Source organism: Aegilops tauschii, chromosome 1, assembly GCF_002575655.3.
Source record: "Aegilops tauschii subsp. strangulata cultivar AL8/78 chromosome 1, Aet v6.0, whole genome shotgun sequence".
Lineage (NCBI taxonomy): Eukaryota > Viridiplantae > Streptophyta > Magnoliopsida > Poales > Poaceae > Aegilops > Aegilops tauschii.
This window is the reverse complement of record NC_053035.3, coordinates 56,371,160-56,393,424: the sequence shown is the minus strand read 5'-3', so window position 1 is coordinate 56,393,424 and position 22,265 is coordinate 56,371,160. Positions and strand designations below refer to the sequence as shown.

At 47.5% G+C, this 22,265-nt stretch overlaps 2 protein-coding genes across 2 annotated transcripts; one reads left to right on the top strand and one right to left on the bottom strand.

Annotated features, from left to right (window-relative positions):
- Window positions 1-8,337: 8,337 nt before the first annotated feature.
- Window positions 8,338-9,345, bottom strand: LOC109742360 (protein FAR1-RELATED SEQUENCE 5-like). The gene has a single exon (XM_020301448.1). The coding sequence runs from the start codon at window positions 9,343-9,345 to the stop codon at window positions 8,338-8,340; it is 1,008 nt and encodes a 335-aa protein (XP_020157037.1).
- An 8,563-nt stretch (window positions 9,346-17,908) lies between these two features.
- On the top strand, window positions 17,909-20,728 carry LOC109742358 (transcription termination factor MTEF18, mitochondrial). The gene is made up of 2 exons (XM_020301445.4): window positions 17,909-18,218; window positions 18,625-20,728. The coding sequence occupies exon 2, from the start codon at window positions 18,664-18,666 to the stop codon at window positions 20,527-20,529; it is 1,866 nt and encodes a 621-aa protein (XP_020157034.1). The 5' UTR covers window positions 17,909-18,218; window positions 18,625-18,663; the 3' UTR covers window positions 20,530-20,728.
- Window positions 20,729-22,265: the final 1,537 nt, after the last annotated feature.

The window sequence follows — 22,265 nt, the reverse complement described above, 5'->3', positions numbered from 1 at the left end:
CCGATCCCTTAGCTGCTAGGAGGAGGTTCGACTTCTATTTTAGTGTTTTGTTTTGTCTCTCCTTTTGAACAGACTGACCCTTTTTCCATTTGTTTTGCCAAGCGTGGCCATGATTTTCGTGTCTGACAATTGGCACCTTTTTTGCCACTTTCTTATACGTGCAGTGAGGCGACAGCTGGTGGACGAACAGTTACAAAGAAACAAGCACCAACGCCAACCCGTGTTTCTGCTCGATTGAACAAGGGTGCCCCCACTACTGGTGACACCGCTTCCACCAGGTCATCTCCTCGTACGATGACGTCCAACACCGGGGATCCTGTCGTGTTGCCAGATTTGAGGAAGACAGTCAAGAAGTAGGTTATCCTTGTTCTTTCATTGCCATAGTGCTATATTTTTGCTTTTTCAATGCATCTATTCAGCTTGCCACATGGGCTACTGCCATCAGTCCCACATGACAACTGCTGTTTTTCCAATGATCTGTTTCTTTTTACTGCATGGCAACTCCTGCTTGTTTTGCATGGCAACTGCTATCTAGGCCAAATGGCAACTCTTATTCCACCTACATGCCAACTACCAGCTTTCCTTTGGCTTGTGTGCTCATCCATATCTAGTTTTGAAATTGCAGCCCTGGCACATCAGACTTTTTTCATTTTTCAAGAAGGCTACCATGGCAACTCCTGCTTGTTCTGCATGGCAACTGCTAACTAGGCCACATGGCAACTCTTATTCCAGCTACATGGCAACTACCAGCCTTTCCATTGACTTGTGTGCTCATCCATACCTAGTTTTGAAATGGCATCTCTGGCACATCACACATTTTTCATTTTTTTAAGATGGCTACCATGGCAAATATTTTTTTTGTTCATTTTTTATACTTTTCATGTTCTTTTTCTTTGCAAGGTGAAGAAGACTACTACACGCGTGACCAAGCAGAACATTAGAGACCCACTCGAACGCCTTCATTCAAAGCTGTCGACAGGTGGCAACTCAGATGTTCATGAGGCGCCAGTCGACAAGACTGCTGATGCACCGGCAACTGTTCCCACTAGCTCTGATGCAAGCGGTCGACCATCTCCGCCGGTTGCAGATGTGCAGGCTATAACAACAGGCATCCGTTCATCTGGGAGTGACGAGTCGGTATCTGCCAGGACTGCTGAAATATTGCCCACTCTGCTGGTAATGAAGGATGCTGCTGTGAGCCATGCCACCCGATCAGCAAGTGTTGAAGTGGACGCCCCCGAGATCAACCTAAGCAAGGAAGATTCCCGCTCATCTGACACAGATTCCAAGCGCGTGGGTGGTGGCACTTCTGCGTCCACGAAAGAAGGGGTTGAGGCGACAGAACATAATGATATGCCATCCACAGGTGAGAGTCTTGGCACAACAACTCCAACTTCTGGTGGTCCAAAGGTTGCTAAGGCGACCGTTTCGCGAGCTGGCCTTCCACCTAGGCATCGTAGCCCCCGCAAGCAATCAGTAGACATGCCGAACGCACCGGCTGTAGCTAGGAGCAGCAGAGATGACTCTGGTTATGTGCCTGCGTCCACACTATTCCCACCACCTGCCAAAAGCAATGTTATGGAGAAAACGGAAGACCGGAGTACAACTGACCCAGGTGGCAAGCCGGGCACGACTGACGGAGGTGAACATCCAGAGCAGACTGCGTCTGTACCCGCCGTGGAGAACCCCAGCTTAAATCTGCGCACTTCTAAGCTCCCAGTCAACGTTGGTGTCCCCTACAGCCCAAACAAGAAGATTGTCAAGAAAGCTGCGACTGATACCGCTGACAACACCCCCCGCCCTACGAATAAGCCCGATGATTCTGCAGCGGCCGATGCAGAAATGTTTGTTGATCTTTCACCCTTGGATTCTGCCCAGCAAGTTGTTCGCGGTCCGGCCAGTAGGCAGGAGAGGCACCCAATGGCCTTCACCCCACCGAGCTTTAGCCTTGGCATTAGTCAAGATCATCCAGTGGTGCAAGATCCTACGCCAGTTGCCTTTGCTTTCCCGGCAGGCATGGACGCAATGATGGCGCAGCCAATGGTCGAGGGCAGGAAGGCTGTGAAGTTCGCAGAGCCGATTGTGCAAGGTACATTTCTTCTGCGTTTATCATTTTCGTGTATACATATTTTTAGTCTGAATTTTGTCCCAAGCATTTTTTTTGGGTTCTCACTTGTGATGGCAAATGTTATCTGATGGACATGGCAACTGGATTTGATGCACATTGTCACCTACATTTTTTGCCATGTTGCATTTTTCCATTCGGCAAGGACACGGCAACTGGAGTTAACACAACATGGCAACTGTAGTTGTTGTCACATGGCAACTACAATGCACTACACATGGCAACTGGAGTTGCCTCCAGATGGCAACTCCCTATGTTTTGTACCTACATTTCATATTCTACACCCTTTCTTTCCACACTAAACTTGTTTTGTTTTCCAGGTACCCTAACCCACTTTTTTTATCCTTGCAGCCACCCCTGAGGAGATTACGCCGTCACTTGATGAAGCTTACCATAGGATTGAGGAGACATCATTGCAGAGGAGGTCCTCACGAGGCCAGGGGCAATCAAGTTCTAACGTGCCTGCTGAGACGGTATCTGAGGATACCATTAGAAGTGCCACCCCTGGTTCTATGAGGCAGCATAGGGTAGTTCACGCACCATCCGCGGATGATTACGAGCCAGAAGTCAAGGCCACAAAGGATCAGAACCAGTTGTACGATATTGTCAAGCGCTTTGGAAATGCGAGGTCCAACAGCAAGCACATGAAGGAGCTGAAAGCGTAATGACCACACCACATAACCTCTCATTTGCTTTGCTCTTTTTACTATTGCTCCATTTGCTATTTTCTAGATATGCTCCATTTATGTTTTATTTCTTTTTTTACTTAGTAGACATGATTCTTTCATGTTATATCATTTTCATACAGCTCATGTTTGGACAGAACCAAGATCATACAATGTGATGCGACGTACGTTGACCTGGGTGATCTTGTCGAGTCTGTGAGGCCACTCGGTAAAATGTCGAAGAATGTAGTTGCATGTGGGATTGACTTCATCAACAGGCATATGGATATGTCTCCCGACAAAACAATCATGCAGTACAATGTGATGTGCAAAATATGGGATGGTGACTTCCACCACAAAATCCTGAGGAAGCATTTTGCTGCGCATGGTGATTTCTGTTGGAAATATGCCCTAGAGGCAATAATAAAATGGTTATTATTGTATTTCCTTGTTCATGATAATTGTCTATTGTTCATGCTATAATTGTATTAACTGGAAACCGTAATACATGTGTGAATACATAGACCACAACATGTCCCTAGTAAGCCTCTAGTTGACTAGCTCGTTGATCAATAGATGGTTATGGTTTCCTGACCATGGACATTGGATGTCATTGATAACGGGATCACATCATTAGGAGAATGATGTGATGGACAAGACCCAATCCTAAGCATAGCACAAGATCGTGTAGTTCGTTTGCTAAGAGCTTTTCTAATGTCAAGTATTGTTTCCTTAGACCATGAGATTGTGCAACTCCCGGATACCGTAGGAATGCTTTGGGTGTACCAAACGTCACAACGTAACTGGGTGGCTATAAAGGTGCACTACAGGTATCTCCGAAAGTGTCTGTTGGGTTGGCACGAATTGAGACTGGGAGTTGTCACTCCGTATGACGGAGAGGTATCTCTGGGCCCACTCGGTAATGCATCATCATAATGAGCTCAATGTGACTAATGAGTTAGCCACGAGATCATGCGTTACGGAACGAGTAAAGTGACTTGCCGGTAACGAGATTGAACGAGGTATTGGGATACCGACGATCGAATCTCGGGCAAGTAACATACCGATTGACAAAGGGAATTGAATACGGGATTGATTGAATCCCCGACATCGTGGTTCATCCGATGAGATCATCGTGGAATATGTGGGAGCCAATATGGGTATCCAGATCCCGCTATTGGTTATTGGCCGGAGAGGTGTCTCGGTCATGTCTGCATGGTTCCCGAACCCGTAGGGTCTACACACTTAAGGTTCGATGACGCTAGAGTTGTTATGGGAAATAGTATGTGGTTACCGAAGGTTGTTCGGAGTCCCGGATGAGATCCCGGACATGACGAGGAGCTCCGGAATGGTCCGGCGGTGAAGATCGATATATTGGACGAAGGGTATTGGAGTCCGGAAGTGTTCCGGGGGTACCAGGCTATGACCAGCATGACCGAAAGGTGTTTCGGGAGCCCCGGCAAGTGTTGGAGGGCCTCATGGGCCAAAGGGGAAGGGGCAAACCAGCCCACTAAGGGGTGGTGTGGCCCCCACACCCTTTCCCACGTTACTTGGGGAGGTGGGCGCCTCCACCTGGCTTGGGAGGCAAGCCTCCACCTGCTTGGCTTGGGGGCAAGTCTCCCTAGGATTTTCCCTAGGGAGATCCAATCTGCTTGGCCGCCGCCCCTAGGGGAAACCCTAGGGCGCCTCCCCCCTCCCCTTGCCCCTATATATAGTGGAGGGGTGGGAGGGTAGCCGCACCTCTTCCCTGGCGCAGCCCTCCCTCCTCATACACCTCCTCCATCTCCTCTGTAGTGCTTAGCGAAGCTCTGCCGGAGAACCACGAGCTCCATTGCCACCATGCCGTCGTGCTGCTGGAGTTCTCCCTCAACTTCTCCTCTCCCCTTGCTGGATCAAGAAGGAGGAGACGTTCCCGGGTTGTACATGTGTTGAACGCGGAGGCGCCGTCCATTCGGCGCTAGATCGGATCTTCCGCGATTTGAATCGCCGCGAGTACGACTCCATCAACCGCGTTCTTGTAACGCTTCCGCTTAGCGATCTTCAAGGGTATGAAGATGCACTCCCTCTCTCTCGTTGCTAACATCTCCTAGATTGGTCTTGGTGACACATAGGAAAATTTTGAATTATTGCTACGTTCCCCAACAATTTCAAGCTCACAATGAATAAATGTGTGAGTACTCCTTCCTTTCTTGCACATTTTTTCCTCCCATGGTAAGTTTTTGCCAGTAGCTATGCTTCAGATGTGGGCTACACCCTGTTTTGTGACAGCTGTTTCACGTGGCAACAGCTGCCATGTAAAATGACTTTTGATTTGCTTCTTACTACAACCTATGTGGCAACTTCAAACTAAAATACAGGGCAACTTTGTTCATACATGGATGGTAACTTCTTTTAATTACCCACTATAACTAAACATTCTACATTGGTTTACTTTTCTTGGACCCTTGCTGCTTTCATGTCACTCATGTGCCTGTTAGTGTAACCGGTGATATCTTTACACGTCATTTTCCCAATTACATCATTTCTGTTCTTCATGTGAACTCTGCTTCTTCTTTCCTTCATTTTACTTATAGTTCTTGTTCCCCATGTTCTAGGAGCTTGCACCACACGACCCACATGACAAGTGTGGTCACCACTACGCGATCTGCCTTGACCTGAAGAACAAACGTTTTGAGGTGCTTGATTCAATGCGTTCAGAAGCTGATGCAGACCTTACTACGCATGATGAATACTTCATCAACAACCTCAAAGAAACATGGAACCGTCACTATGAAAACTCAAAGGTCCAGATCAGACATTTTCCAATTGAGTACGTGGCGACTACGAAGCAAGGAAACCGGTATTTTCCCATCTTTTCTTCATGTGTCCTCTAAACCAATGCTTACCCTCTTTTGTCACCTCTGAATTGAAGTTTATGATTTTTCTCTCTGTTCTTGTGAGTTAACCTGATTCTTTTCTTGTTTAGGAACGACTGCGGCTTTCACACATTGGAATACCTTGCAAAGTGGGAAGGTCGACGGGTTCCTGTCGTCACAGCTGCAATGGTCGTCGAGCTCCGCAAAATTTACACATGGAACTGGTTGATGAATGAAGATTTCAACACGTGGTCCAACGCACGTGAGTTCATAGAGGAAGCTGTCAAGAAAGCCGCCAAGAAGTACAAGTGATCACGTGGTGCTCCACCGAACGCCTACCTTACATTCTGTTACCGAGGAATGTAAGGTATTACTTTTGTTCTTTTCAAAAACCATGCCCGTGTACTATGTTATGACTGCATCTCCGCGTAGCCTAGTATGTAGTAGTGGTGTGTGAGCGACATTTGAATATTTTTCTGTAATATATGTGTGGATGTGAACCTAATTAGGTGTGACAGCAGATACGTTTATGGTTTTCAGTATTATTACACGTTTCATCATTGGTAGTACCAGTTTGTTGTTTTGAATGCGTGTACGATGTTTGAAAACATGGCAAATGGAGTTCATCAGACACGGTTAGTGAAAGTTATCGTCCTTCTTCATTTGTTTGTTTGGTTCTTTTTTTCATTGCTAATTGTACCGGCTAGCATGGTAGTTTATCACGCAGCCGTAACCTGTGCCGTTGCTGCACGTGACCGTTTCAGCTTGTTTCCCATAGTTTGCACCACAATACAATATGTGTGACTAAAATGCGCTGACTGAACATGGAAATCTACACGATGCAGAGTCAGTAGAACTAACATGGCATATTCAGTACAACTAACATGGCAGATTCAGTACAAATAACATGGCAAATTCAGTAGAAATGGCATGGCAGATTCAGTAGAAATGGTATGGCAGATTCGGTAGAAATTGCATGGCAGATTCAGTTCAAGTAACATGGCAAATTCAGTACCATACACGTGGCAACTGCAGTTATTCATTCATGGCATTTTGCTTCAAATTCTGATGCCCCTCAAGAGTCATTCTCCAATTTTTACAAAATGTAGAACATCTAGATTACAAAAAAATGTCACCATGGACCAAGTCACAGTGCTCCAATGTTGCTTACGGATTGCCCGTCCCTTTCTTTGGTTTCTTGTGTTTTGCTTGAATCTCCAATCCCGATTTGTATCTTATCTCTTTTGGACGCCCTTTTGTGATGGAACAGGGCGGGTTCCTAACCTGGGTTTGTGTGCTTGCTATTCCAGATCCTACCTCCGAGTTTTCAGATGATGGCCCCGTGGATGAAGGCACACTTGATGTGCGGGGGAACCTGTGTAAGGCTTCCTCAGCTTTCCTCTTCTTGATCTCATCAAGCTCTCTTTTGAGGGCCTTCCTGTGTTTTTCTGCGACCCTCGCTGTCTCATCACTTGCACGCTTCATCAATTAGTTCAGCATAGTTCTTTGTCAACACAACGTGCCTCACGGCTTCCATGGATGACTCTGGTCTCTCGTCATGCACAGCCAAAACTGTGTTTGATGTTTGCGGCGCCAATGCGTCGTCAGCGTCCCAAGTCCATCGTCGCCTTATGAAATGGTGGGGCATTCGTGTCACCGCGTTCATGTCCATTACTTTTAGTATGTGACAGCACGCAATCCCATCCCGTTCGAATTTGCAGCAATGGCAGTAGTATTCGCCTTCGCTTATCGATGCCTTCACAAAGTAGTTCCTTCCCTTGTCCGGGTCTTCAGGTTCTGAATCCGACATGCCCAGGATAGAACACACCTTGAACGTATGTTCGTCCACCTAGAAAGCCGTGTACATGCTGGCACGCTTTATTTCTTCCTGGAATCTGCAAGTTTTGTGTGGTTTTGTTAAACTCTTGTGTGAAGTTTTTTGTAGCACCTTTTGTTGTTGTGGCCAATGGAATTACAGTCGTTCAAACATCGCAACTACAGTTCATTGAACATGGCAACTGCAGTTGAGTAAACATGGCAACTGCAGTTCATTAAACATGGCAACTGCAGTTCATTAAACATGGCAACTACATAACAACTTCATTTGGCATTTGCATTCCATACCATCATGGCCAATGGAAGTACAGTTCATTAAACATGGCAACTGCAGTTCATCAAACATGGCAACTGCAGTTGAGCAAACATGGCAGAGTAAACATGGCAATTGTAGTTCATTAAACATGGCAAACTGTAGTTCATTAAACATGGCAACTACATATCATGGTTACTCTGTACTCAATGGCTACTTTTCAAAAAAAATCATCATTTTCAAATAAGCTTTTCAATTGCATTGCATTCTACATGGCACCCACTACCTTCATGATTGTGCAAATAAGATTGTAACACAACTGACTTACTTGTTAAAAATCTTGTTGGTGTATATCTTGCTCATCTGCCTCTCCATTGGTAAATACGTTAGCAATTTTGGCTGCTTGAGCACGGTGTTTGCTTCTTGCTGTAGCTCGGATCCCAGTATTTTTTGTTGCAAAGCGGTGTACTGCTTGGCAAACTGTAGCAATGAGTTGCCAGGGCTCACGTATCGCTTCAAAACAGCATTGAACCCCTCGCTGCGCTGTGTAGTCTGCAGAAACGGGAAGAAGCACTGCATGAAGTAGGCCGGCACCCAGTACATTCACTTTTCCCACAGGCTAGCAAGCGTCTCGTGGTCTTGGACTTGATATGTTTCAATCATAGCCATCCAGCTCCTTTCAAACTCCTCCACCGTCAAGTTGTGGTCCACGCACAGCTCGAATGCCTTGTGCAGCTCTGGACGGTCAGCAAAGAACGGTCCTAGCGTCTCCTCAGCCTTCTTTATAATGTGCCACCTGCAGTGCCTGTGCACTGCCAACGAAAAGACCTCCTTTATGCCTGCACGCATGCTAAAATCCTGGTCTGTTATTATGTTCATCGGAGCAAGTCCACCCATGCACTCCAAGAAGGTCTTGAACAGCCAAGTGTACCCATCCGTGTCTTCGTTCCGAACGAGCCTGCATCCGAACTGCAATGACTGATTGTGGTTATTTATTCCTATGAATGGAGCACATGGCATCTTGTACATATTAGTCAGATATGTCGCGTCGAATGAAATGCAGTCTCGGAAATGTTTGTAGGCTCTTCTTGCAGCACCATCCACCCAATACATGTTCCTGACACGGTCCTCATCGTCCAATCTTATCCTATAGAAGAAATCTGGATCTTCTTTAGCTTTCTCATCGAAGTAGGCTATCGTGGCTTCTATGTCAGCCAACTTGCTTTCTCTACGGTACTTTGCCTTTAGGTTTGTGATGTCTGCTGGTATGTAGGGCATGCTACTCAGAGTCCTATTTTTGCTGTGGATGAGGGAGAGTATCTGGACCATTCTTGATGGACCGACGTTACAATCATGTAGCAGCTTTATGAATTTCTTCTCGAGGGGGGTGAATCCTCTGTGGGCGGTCAAAAATTTTACCAGGTCAAACTTCTTTATTAGCTCGTGGTTGTGCTCGTCAAAATATTCAGTGACCACCCACTGTGCTCCATCTACGGTCAGCTTACACCGGACAGGGCATTCCGTCTTGACAATGATACCTCTCTTTCGTTTCGGAACGATAGGCGCATCACCTTTGCCCTTCTTGTTTCTTCGTGCCTTGTAGCACCTCATCTCACCTCTGCTGTACTCGTTAGTTTTTTAATTTTCCTATGGTATTCAGTGTTGACCGCAAACCCATGGAACTTTGCATATGTCTGGTAGAATTCCTTTGCATCTTCAAACGAATCAAAACTCTGCCCAAGATTGAGGTACTATGATTTTTGATTGCCCACCATGTTCATCCCCTTGTGCTTCGTCATCAGTTTCATCATTCACTTCAGTATCGATGGCTGTTTCATCTGCTTGAGTGTTGCTTGTGCTGGTGTGCAAAGGTGTGCTTGTCGGCATTGCTGGAACGATTGCCATTTCCGACACTGACTCGGCATTGTTTGTGGCATGAGTGTTGGCTGGCTGGTGGAACGCGTCTTCCGTGCGCTCAGAGCTCCCCGCAGTAGATGTCCCCGCACTGCTGTTAATTGTAGTTGAAGGTCCTGCAATAAAAAATCAGGTACGAGCGTAAGATTTTGCTTGAATGGCATGTTTATCGTAACGGAGTACATCAACTACATGTGATTTTGCATGACATCATTCACACAGCAAGCCGTGAATCTGCATATGGCCATGCATGGCAACTGTAATTCTCCAGTAATGGCAGCTACAATCCTACAACATGGCAACTACTGTTGCCAATACATGGCAACCAGCGTCTTTTAGCATCAGAACTTGTATTATATAGCCATGGCAGCTACAGTCCAACATACATGGCAACTACTGTTGCCAACACATGGCAACCAGTATATTCTAGCATCAAAACTTGTATTCTAGGCCTGAGCTCAATAGGAAAATGTGAACAATCATGAATGTTGCACACACTCTTATAGCAATTGGCAAATCCCGAAGACAATATACGACTCTTTGCACACGACCACTTGGTAGCATTTTTTGTTTGTTTTTTCCACCACCACCGTTACAAATCTACTTTTCCTCACATGCTATTCCCACAAAAGCAAATGCAGTACTGCTTTCTGGTTCACATTTTTTTTACCTTGTTGTGCCGCATGTGCCGATCTTGTGTGGTCTGTCATTCCAATTTGATGCGCTCTATCTGCAATAGCGCTTTCCTGCAACTGTGAAGCTTGCCATGAGACGTTTGCCGATGTGGTTCCACCGTAACAACCTGCGATCATGGTAGCAGTTGGTCATTGCATGGCAACTGTAGTTTGTTCAACATGGCACATGTAGTGGTCCAACCATGCCACACAGATTTGTTCACACTTGTCATCCACGGTTGTTTAGACATTGTAGTCACATTTGATTATACATGGCAACTGCAGTTGTCCAGGCATGGCAACTGCAGTTGTCCAGCCATGGAAACTGCAGCTGTCCAGGCATGGCAACTGCAGCTGTCAGATATGTTCCTTTCTCCTAACTCACTATCCACAACTTCACTTCATGCACTCACCTGTGTACGACATTGATGGCAGGTACATGGTTGCCGCCTGATGCCACGTGCTGCATGAAGGTCCTACATTTTTCCGACATAACTCGTGAGTCTTTTGCCATCCTTGCAAGTTTAATTTCATGTCCACAATAGTAAGTTTCTTTTTCGTATGCGTTACCTTGATTTGCCACATTAGCTAGCTGAAGTTGGTTGCCCGTACATTTGTCAGCGTTAGCGCCCTGTGACTGAACTTGCCATGCTGCCCCCCTGATTGTGGTTTGGTCACAAGAACCTGCTAAAAATTAGATTGTAGGACATAAGTAGAATGACATCTTCATCGTCACGAACATGGCAACTGTTTCTTCTTTGTTTATCATGCATCATACCGATGCCCGCGTAGTGCTCTAGTAGTGGCAGCAATGGCCCTGAAGAAATGAGTTGATTGTACTCTGCTGCATCCCAAGGTGGCGTTTCCGGCCTTTGAGAAAGCCAAGGATCAGTGCCATCTTCGTGATTCATTCTTCTGCTTTCTTTTCTGCCACTGTGTTTTCAGTCACTGCATGAACAAGAACGCATCAACAATCCGCAAAAAGCATTCTTGTTGTTTGCACGTAGAAGATAACATGGCAATCTTATCACATTTCTTGCATAGGCAACCAACACCTCATGGCAAGTAGGACATGCACATTCATTCTCTTTTCTGAATTCTGGATGCCAGCTATCATTTTGAAGCGATGGCAACAGACAATAAAATAGGATGGCAAGCAATAAGATAACATGGTGGCAACTAAGGACAACGATAGATGGCAACTAACGTTAGATACAAGTGGCAATTATTTTTCCTCCCTCCCTATGCCAAATTCCTCCTTTTTCTCCCTATTTATAGTGATTCCTACGCATGCTTCATTACCAACTAGTCGCACCAAGCCAACCCAGAAGCTTGGCACAACTCTAGCATAGTATATGGCAGATCTGGCGTATGTTGGTGGGCAAATGCGAAGACACAAAAATTCGTGGGGTGTTTGCCCTGATAGCGTGGATCCAGTCGCCATCTTCGTGGGCAAATTTGCAATTCTAGATTTCTGGACAGAAGAAGGCCGAGAAACAGAAGGAGATCGGAGATCCACTTGTTTTAGCTCGTCGTCTTGGGAGGGCAGGGTTGGGGTGGGAGGGGGAGGGGTGGGTGGTTAGCGGTGGGAAGGCGCTAGGGATCTGCTCTGGTTGCCATGGCAACCAGAGAAGGAAGGCGATGGAGGTAGGGGATCGAGAGGTGGGAGACAATGGCGGCAGGGCAGACTGGGGATCGAAAGGAGCTCAGACGGCTGGCGTGCTGGGTCGTGCGGGCAGCGCGGTCGTTTGGCCCGGACGTGTGGGCGGTTTTGCCAGACACCGGACGTGCAGGCTGTGGCTGCGCGCGCCTGGACGCGGTCGTGCGGGCGGGTTCTTCTCCATGCCACACGAGGCATGCGGCACAACCACCCGATACACCACACGTGTGGCAGTTATCGGCGTCCAATAATAGTAAAAAGGAATTTTTCTCCCGTCTCCACCGTCGTCGTGTCGGGCTTTCCTCCCGCAGCGCACGCGCGCGATGGCATCATGCAATCCGCACTCCGTGATCGATCAGCCGCACCTTCTACCACCGCACGACCCTTACTCCGCCATCCGTGGCAAATTTTCGTGTTTTGACCCTTTTACCGTATAAAATCGGGATCTGACCCTGGCCTGGACTTTTTTTGAGATTTGACCCTTTCGCTACCGCCATAGATCATGGCGGTAGGATTGTATAGGCTACTGCCACTGGGAGCGGCGGTAGGTTAACGGCGGCCGCCGTCAGCCCCGTTGTGTGAGGCCACGTGGCGTAACGGTCGTACCGCCACCAGACGTGGCGGTAGTCTAGCTAAGGCTACCGCCACAAGGCTCGGCGGTAGTGTCGTAGGCTGTGCCTTCGGTATTGTGACGAAGAAGGCGTTTCCGCCGGCGGTAGGGTACCACAACCTACCGCCACTTTCCTTGGCGGTAGGGTCGCGCACACATGCCTTCTGTTCAGTGACGAAGAAACCGTGACCCACTGGCGGTAGGGTACCACAACCTACCGCCAACGGTCCTGGCGGTAGGCTGTCTGCACCTACCTCCGTGCCGTCCGGCGGTAGGGTATGTGCCAGTTAACTTCTAAACTGGTTCTTGGTCTTATCAATCACAAAAAAAATCACAACAAATATTGTTTGTAATTCAAAATAGGATGATCGCACACATTGTAGATAGCAAATTAACATTTCAAATAGTTTGAACATAGTTTGAAAGTAGCAATTCGACATCACCAACAAAGCTTGAAAGTACCAAATAGACATCACTAGCATAGCATACAAGTTCTTGCTCACAACTAGTTGCACTAAACGACATCACCAACACGAGTGGTCACTTGCTCCTGCTCCTCTTAGCGGTACGGTCCTCGTTTCTCTTCGAGCGGGTTTCGTCCGGCTTCTTCGTGCGACGACGAGGAACCGGTTTCTGAAACGGGGATGGGCTCAAAATATCCTGGTGTGGATGAGATACCCTCTTCCCCTGGCTTGGCTGCGTCTGTTGAGGCCCGTCATTGTCCTCTGCGTCCTCCTCCTCTGCGTCCTCCTCCTCCTCCTCTTCGTCCTTTGTTTCTTCTTCCTCTTGCTGCTCAACAACGCGGGATGACGAGGCAACATGAGTAGAGGAAGCTCCGCCGGCGTGGCTCGATGAAGCAATGGCACGCATGGACCCTACATGAGCAGGATCATGGACGTTGGCCGCGCGAGCGCACCCAAGCATACCCACTATCTTACGACAACGGGTGATGAACTTCTGCAATAGTGAACAACCAAAAACATAATAAGGATCAACTCAAGCTTCTGCAATAGTATAACATGGCTAAGGAGCTCGATGTTACCTTCATTGTATCCCTCATTTTGGTGTTGGATTCCACGGTTCCGGCTTCATACGAAAGCGCGTTCGAGCCATCAATAATGCTTCTGTTGAGCTCTGAAGCCTGCACATGTAATCAATATGTTAAAGGCTCAAAACCACTCATGGCTCAAAACAAATGAGAACACCACTTACCACTCTGTTCATCAGGGGTGCATACTCCCTGAAATCACCTTCGAGATCTCTGAGCCGGCCACGGTATGCTTCGTCCTCGCTGTCATCCTCCTCCAATTCGGCGATATCGTCTTCCGTCCACTGCGGCCTTAGGCGTACACGGTACTTGACACCATCGTCATACCACTTCAGGTGGCGTTCACGGCAGGTGTCCCAGTGAACCACTCTCCTCTCGCTGTCTTTGCGATACCTTATCTCGTCCCACTTTTTCACGTACTCCTGGTGCTCGTGCTCCCAGTCTGTGATGGACTGACAATTCTTTCTACTCTTCCTGCATGGCATAGGAAGCAACGGACGTCATGACAACGTCAAACATAAACGAAAACACATCAAGTAGAGAACAATGTCCTCACCAGTGAAGGTCGGAGCCGCCGGTGTCTGTGGGTTTACCCGGTGGGGTATGTTGCAAGATCCCAAACTGTGTGGCCACACGCTGTGGTAAGTGCCACTCGACGGCATACACACATATCAAGGGCACAATGCACCGCCAGGCAAGCCGATCCTCCTCACACATCGAGTTGAGCTCGAACCCCCATTCTCGGTCGTGGTACGGAAACCAGTTCACCTACAGAAGGATCGTTAAGAAGAATGAAAGTTGCGGAACGATTGATAAGCTACTTGGTATACCTGGAAATCTGATAGGTTGTCCAACTCATTGCTGAAGAGCTTATACAGCTTAGTGGCCTTGCCCGTGTAGACCTTCACCTTGTCCCAGGCGTAAGCGACGGTCGGGTACCAAGCACTGTCTCCTTCTTCGCCATAATCCGTCCATGCACGCGAGCGAACTCTCTCTGGACGGCCGACCAGTAACCGCTCCCACATCCAAATTGAAAGGGCCCAAACAAATCCACACATGCCGGAGGTCTCTTCGGTCCTCCGCGTCGCGTCATCCAGCTGCAAACATGAAGTGATCATGATCATATAGCACAACCTCAAACAGCATACGTAGGTCGAAAAACGAGTATTGAGATATTTATCTTACTGAGCGGTATAGATTAGCTAGGCCGGCGGACCCCCAGCTGTACCCCGCATCCCAGTCCTCTAGGAAGCCGAGATACATCCATAGGGCGCAATCCCCCGAGCAATCTGGAAAGACGACCTCCGTCAGAAGGTACCACAAATAGGCCCTCGCGTATTGCTCCACGGTCCGCTGATCGGCATCTTGCGGGCAAACGGACCAGTTCTCCAGGAGCCACTTGAGCCGCACACCAGATGTTCTGTTCCCCTTCATGGGAGGGCAGTCGCCGATCAGGGCGATCACCCTCTCCTGCCAGTTGGCCCTCTCCACTCGCCCAGTCAAAGCATGGCCCTCGATGGGCAGGGCCGTGATCATGCCAAAGTCCTCGAGAGTCACTGTCATCTCACCACAGGTGAGATGGAAACTGTGCGTCTCGGGGCGACACCGGTCGATCAATGCCGTAAGAGCCGAGTGCACGAGCGTCGGCGGCTATCTTTTGAACTGAAGAACGAAACCCAACATCCGTGCTCTCCTGAAGTACGGAGTGTAGCGCTCATCGTACTGCATCTGCACGGCCTTCGTGTGGCCCCTCATCCGCAATGGGGGGAGCATCTGTCAAAATGTAAACGGAATTGTTAGTAACTAATTTTGTCATAATAAACAATACATCAAATTGATGATATACATTACCACTCCGTTCTCCATAAAACGGGCGTGGTGACCGTTGTCGAAAGCATGATCAAGCATCGTGTACTTCACGCCGATTTCTGGCGCAAGGGGTGGCCGCCTATAACAATTAAACAATTAGAAATGATGTCATTTTCAACCAACTTGTATCATTTTGAACAAACATGAACATATCAAGTCCAAATATAAATGAATCATATTCAACCAACATTCATCATTTATCATATATTCAACCAATATAAATGATCAATGTAAATACATTATTCACCAACATTCATCATTTATCGTATATTGAAACAATTAGAAAATTGCATATACATTATTCACCAAAATCCATCATATGACCATTTGTTCAAAAAAATGCATATACATAATTCAATCACATGTAAGCAACTACTTACAATCCCTCCAACATCAATCACATCACCACTTGTTCAAAAATAATGTTAATCTCCAACTACCTTCGTGATAAACTAGGGTTCATATCAAAACTACACATAATCTCCACAACTAGTTATTAGAGTTCATATTCAACCATATACATCATATAGAATCAACCTAAGCAACCCTAGGATAAAAACAAAGTAAGAAGATAGGTTTATTTACACCAAATAATGCATCGAATCGAAAGCGTTTCGAGTAGAACTAATTGGAGGGATTGAGAGAGCTTACTTTTCCCATTTCAGAGCCATCTCGATCCGCAAAAATGGTGGCCAAACGAAAAAGATCGGAGGGGGGAGTGGAGGGGATGAGAGAGAGCTTGTCCTCTCTGTTCTTGCGGCGCCCCGCGGCTGGGGAGAAGAAGATGGGGGCTGGTTGGTGGGTGGGCCCCACGAGCTGGCTGCGTGGGCTTATAAGGCTTCAGCTCCTACCGCCAGAGTCTACAGCGGTAGGATTACATAGCCTACTGCCGTGAGCTCTGGCGGTAGGGTGGACGGCAGGAGACGGTTCCGTTTACTTGGGGCTGACGTGGATTAGTGGGCTACCGCTGATCCCTGTGGCGGTAGCTTGCACAGGCCTACCGCCGTGATGCCCGGCGGTAGGTAAAAGGGTCAAATCTCAAAAAAAAATCCGGACCGGGATCAGATCCTGATTTTATACAGCAAAAGGGTCAAAACACGAAATTTGGCCGCCACCCGCCGCTAGGAGTCAGCTCCTTCTGCAGCCACCAGTGGCCGCTGCCATCCCTAGTTGGCCAACTAGTTAACGAGCGCTCCTTCGGAAGCCTCGCAACGATCAGCGCCACTTGGCGCGCTCTCAGCCATTCGCCACGTGTCGCGCTCTGGACGGTCCCTCCAGATTTTGTTTTTTTTATTTTTCCGCACGCGTTTTCGGCTTTTTAAACGGTTTTTTCCACGGTTTTTTTCGACGTTTTGGTTTTTCCCCGGTCTTCCTTAGCGTTTCGACCAAAAAAAATTTAAAAAAAAAATTTGCGCGAAAAAACGCGTCTACTTTTTTTTCTTTCGTGAAAAGTCATGTTTTTTTTTCGCGAGAGGCACGGTTGTGCTTTAGCGAGAGTCACGGCCGTGCCTTTCGGAAACGAAAAAAGGTATTTTTTGTTTTTTTTCGCGAGAGTCACGGTTTTTACTTCCGCGAGAGGCACGGTTGTGCTTTCGTGAGAGTCACGGCCGTGCCTTTCGGAAAGGAAAAAACAAAACGCGTTTTCTGTTTTTTTCCCTTTCGCGAGAGTCACGGTTTTGCTTCCGCGCGAGGCACGGTTGTGCTTTTGCGAGAGTCACGGTCGTGCCTATCGGAAAGGGAAAAAAATACGCGTTTTCTGTTTTTTTTTCTTTCGCGAGAGTCACGGTTTTGCTTTTGCCAGAGGCACGGTTGTGCTTTCGCGAGAGTCACGGGCGTGCCTCTTTCGGAAAGGGGAAAAAACGCGTTTTCTGTTTTTTTTCTTTCCATGAGAGTCACGGTTTTGCTTCCACGAGAGGCACGGTTGTGATTTCGCGAGAGGCACGGGCGTGCCTCTTTCAGAAAGGGAAAAAACCATGCTCCTGGTTTGGTTTTTTCGTCCGGTTTTTTTCGTGAAAAAAAAGTTCGTCAAAACCTATCAACATTGGATCTAGTTTTGAAGATATCGACGCGAGGAATCCAATGGTGAAAATGGTCTGAGATTTGGACGCACGGTTTAAGAGATAAAACGTTTTGAATAAACGAATCTAGAAAAAAGGGAAAACTCCCAGATTGCGACAAGTGGCGCGCTGCATGTGCGCCACTTGTCGTGACCTGGGAAGATGAAGTGTTCTTTGCAACGAGTACTCCTTCATTAGTGATTTCGCCAAAAGGAGCTTCGTGGTCCGTCGCCTCCCACCAGCGTAAAAAAAATTTTGAGACAAAAAAATGAGGCCCCCTATGTACATACAGCCCACAACCCACAACCTATGTACATACAGCCCATAACCTAGAAGGCCCAGTTATTAACTACTAGTACTAGTCCTACGGTGCCTGGGCTGGGGACGAACGAATCCAGCCCAGTGAGCCAGCAACCAACTCAATCTTCTTTGACCTGCGAGTTGCGAGTTGCGACGGCAGACCCCTGACCTGAGCGTGGGGGTGGGGCACCGGCGTCTGGCCTGTTGGCCGCTGTGGCTTGCCGGCGTGGGGGGCGACCGCCGGCTGGTGGCCGGCCGGATTGGACTCTCTGGAACATCCGCTCCTCGGCTCCTGCCTCCGCTGCCAACAACACCAGACAACGTCGACGCCGCGCAGTGCCTCAGTGAGCCGGTGAGCAGACTGCCCTCGCTGGATCTCTCTCAATCAATCTCTCCCCTATGGAAATTGTGGAAAGTTCAAATATTTTGATTCCACGAAAGAAAAAAAGTCACCTTAGCTGAGGGAAATTCTAATTAGGTCATCCGGTCATGGATTTTGTCAATTGGATTGGATTTTGTACTGAAATAGAAAATGCCCTTTACAGCGAACCGAATTCTGTCCATGGTTAAATAGGACTTTATTTAGGGGTGCAAAGAAATGAAGAGCTCAGTTGTAGTCAACCGAATTTCTGTACTGATTAGAAATATATCTTGTGAGCTAATGTGAAGAAGATCAATATAATTATCTAAGTTTCTTGATATTTGCAGTATCTAACTTGTTGTATTCGTATGATTTCGTATTTTGTTTTTTTTTACAGCTTCGCCCCTCCAAAGATTTCTTTCAAGCTCCGCCACTGATGGGGTGGGCATGGGCAGCCCTCCGGTCCGGAGTTCCAAGGTGGCGTGCCCAAAATCCATCGTGCTCGTCCAGCTGGGTCGGCTCGATCCGCCTCATCATTCGGTTGCAGCCCTATTCGACCGCTCCCGGTCCCAGCCACGGCGGGGAGGAGGATGGGGATCGGGATGAGGTCAGGCAAGAGATGCTGAACAGATGGGTGTTCCGCGCCGCGCAGACAACTTTCAGGGACTACCTCCATGCCACGCGCGGCTTGTGCTTCACTGACGCCAAGCATATCAGCGAGCGCTCGCCCGTCTTCCTCGGCGAGCTGCTGGAGGAGGCGAAGGTGAACAAGGCGGTGATGAAGGCTGCTGATCAGGATGGAGACGAGGCGAGGTTGAGGTCAAAAGTGAAGAAGAGGGTCAGCAGGGCGCTGGTGCGATTGTTCCACCGCCGCCCTGTCAACGAGTTCAGGCCCTTCCTTGAGAGCATTGGCCTCAGGCCGAGCGAGTGCGATTACCTCTTGCCGCAGGAACTCACATTCCTCGCGGATGCCGAGATGCTGCTCGAGAGCTACCATGCACTATGCAGTTACGGCATCGCACGCCGCAAGATTGGAAGGATATACTGGAATGCTACCGAGGTGTTTAGTCTTGGCCAGGGCGTTCTTGCATCTAAGCTCGAGGCCCTTGAGGGTCTAGGCTTCAGTAAGGCCACTGTGATCAAATTAGTGATCTCTACTCCTACCGTGTTGGTTCATGACCCGGCCGTGGAACTGAAGACGTTCTTGCTGTGGCTAGACGACATTGGGATTCAGCGAGACTGGATCGGCCAGTTCTTATCTGAAAGGGTGTCCTATAATTGGCCAAAAATGGTCCAAGCTCTTCAGTCCTTGAGTGATCTGGGGTTCACCAAGGATGACATTGGTAAAGTGGTGAGGAAAAATCCGCATTTGTTGTTGGAACACTCTGGTGGGGAGCTACATTCCACAGTTGACACCATGCAAAGGGTTGGATCTGGAAAAAAGGAGTTACTTGATCTTTTTCTGAACCACCCCAATGTTAACAGCGTGGATGTCGGTTGGAACATATCGAAGGGGTCATGTTTCTTACATGACATTGGCATAAGCTATTGTGATGTGACGAAGATTTTGGATTCTCATGGATGGATGTTCGGTGCTGCCCCCATGAAAGCCACGAGCACCATTCTTGCGCAACTCAATGTGGGCAAGGCACGGCTGCGAAAGATCATAATGGAGGAACCACGTCAGTCGATGAATTATACGATTGGCTCAAAGGTCAGCAGACTGCCGAGATGTAAACCTGAACCCTGTGTCAAGGAGAAGAGGGAATTCTTAAGACGCATAGGATTTGTTGAAGGCTCGGAAGATATGGAGAAGGCACTCAAAGCCATCCGTGGAAAAGGCGCCAACCTGCAAGATCGGTACAACAAACTAGTGGAGAAAGGGTTAGACCCAAAACATGTAGCCCACATGGTGAAGGTCGCTCCTCGGATTCTGAATCAGAAGACGGACGCCCTTGCTTATAAGATATCCTTCCTTGTGCATGTGGCGGGTTATCCCCTGAGTGCTCTGCCTGCTTTCCCACGGTACCTAGAGTTCACTGTGCACAGAAGCAAACTCAAGATGCTGATGTACAGTTGGCTGCTAGAAAGGGGGCTGGCTGCACCCCAACTTACTCTTAGCACGGTCCTAGCTTCCTCGGAAACAGAATTCATCAAGGCTCATCATGTATATAAGGTTCCCATGGGTCGTGAGGTTTGGTGGAAGCTCAAGCGGGAGGGAGGTAGCTTCGGCCAAGAGGAGATCAGATGGCTGCGACACAGGTGCAACTTGGACGATAGTCGAATCGAATGCATGAGTTGACTGCTTTTCTTTTCTTTTCTTTCTGCATTTCTAGCCCAACACATTATTCAGGTAGTACAACCTTCTATAATTCCTGCCTCCACATGTATGTATGCCAGTTCTCTTTTGGAAGAAACATGTGATAATCCTGTCAGTGATATTTGTAATTTGGGCTTCTGGCATTATGGTGCTGGCATTTATCATCGCATTGTTCTTTTGACGTCATGGTAGTACTATTTCACATCTCATTCACATTGTACTTCTTTTTTTTACGTATTTCCGAGAGCTTAGAGTTGGTCTTAGCAGTATTCAAAATATATCCTCAAAATAATTTCTGTTGGCTCATTTTGGTCCCTCCGAATTTCTGTCTATATAAATGATTGCCTTCTCCTAATGTCCTGCCTAGACTCTCGTGGTCCAGTGTTGGAAAATGAATAATGAGAGAATGGAAGATGAGGAAACAAAGAAACAAACTGGAGAAAAACATACAGATTAAAGCTTTCGGATGGAGGATTTGTATAGTGTGGAGTGTTTGTTTTAGCTCACTATTTATTCAGAGTCATGTGTGTCCCAGGGAAAAGTAGGAATCATGCTACAATTTTCAAACACGGTGAGAAAGTTTGAACTGGCGATTGCGCCACACTAGCCAAACAAAATCTGCACAACAGGAGTATCTGGAAGTTTTGCAATGCCACTTGGTTAACTATACCTACCTTAGGTTTTGTATAGTTTCGCAAACTGTCAGTTCTTACAGAGCAAAGAAACAGAGGGCTCATGTAGGGAAATCCGTACACAAATCTGAAGGGTCCAGCTAGGAAAAAAATTTCAAGAGCACCCACTTGTAGTCTTTGACTCCAATTCATTCAGAGCTTTGTCATTAGGGAGGGAATGCTGCAATGCATTCAGTAAGCTCAAAGAAAACACAAAGTCGCAACTCTTTTGGTGATAAATTTGATTATAATTTCCCATTAAAAACATTTTATCATACGCTCATGAACTGAACCTCAATCTTATTAGCACGAATTGATCTATCTATAGTTCCAGACCAAGCTAAATGACGTGCCTAGCTAGCACATCTGATCTACAATCATCCAAAAAAGCTTGAAACAAATTCCAAACATGTATACCACTCTATCCTTTTTATTCTTCCTTTTTTGCATAAATACTGTACAAAATACAGACAAAGAGATGACAACAGCACCGGCAAAAGACTTGGTGCTGCACTTCAGCCGCGTCAATACATCATAGGCTGGCTGCGTCCTTCTCAGCAGTGGCTCTGTGGCAGCCGCCTCAACACCGTGATGTTGCACCCTGATGGATAGCCACTTCCTGTTGCCCCGCCGCACCAACAGGTCCCTCTTCCCTGCCGGTCCTCTATTGATGCGCATGTGGCAGTCCTCGCAATCCTCCCCATTCCCTGATGAACGTGGTGGGTGAGGTGGCCCTGCATGTCAAGCAGAACCAAAGCCATTACTCGGTGAGTGCATAACAAGAAAGAAGAATTCAAATTTTCCAGATAAAGAAGGGATATCTCATGGGTGTATCAGGGGATGTCAGGGAACTCCAATGCGAATAGTGTGTGGTGTATAACTAACAGTGGTTATAATATAGTCATGTATGATCTGCCAATGAACACCACAAGGTAGTATCTTCAGTAACACTGACCACGATGAGATGAATGAGCAAGTCAGAGGCTGTAGACCCCCAGGCTGGGTCGGCGGTATCCATGAGATCACCACAAGGTAGGATCTTCAGTA

What these genes read in the sequence shown, in the direction of transcription:
- LOC109742360 (XM_020301448.1), bottom strand. Translation starts at nt 9,345, where the DNA reads ATGAGGTGCTACAAGGCACGAAGAAACAAGAAGGGCAAAGGTGATGCG.
- LOC109742358 (XM_020301445.4), top strand. Translation starts at nt 18,664, where the DNA reads ATGGGGTGGGCATGGGCAGCCCTCCGGTCCGGAGTTCCAAGGTGGCGT.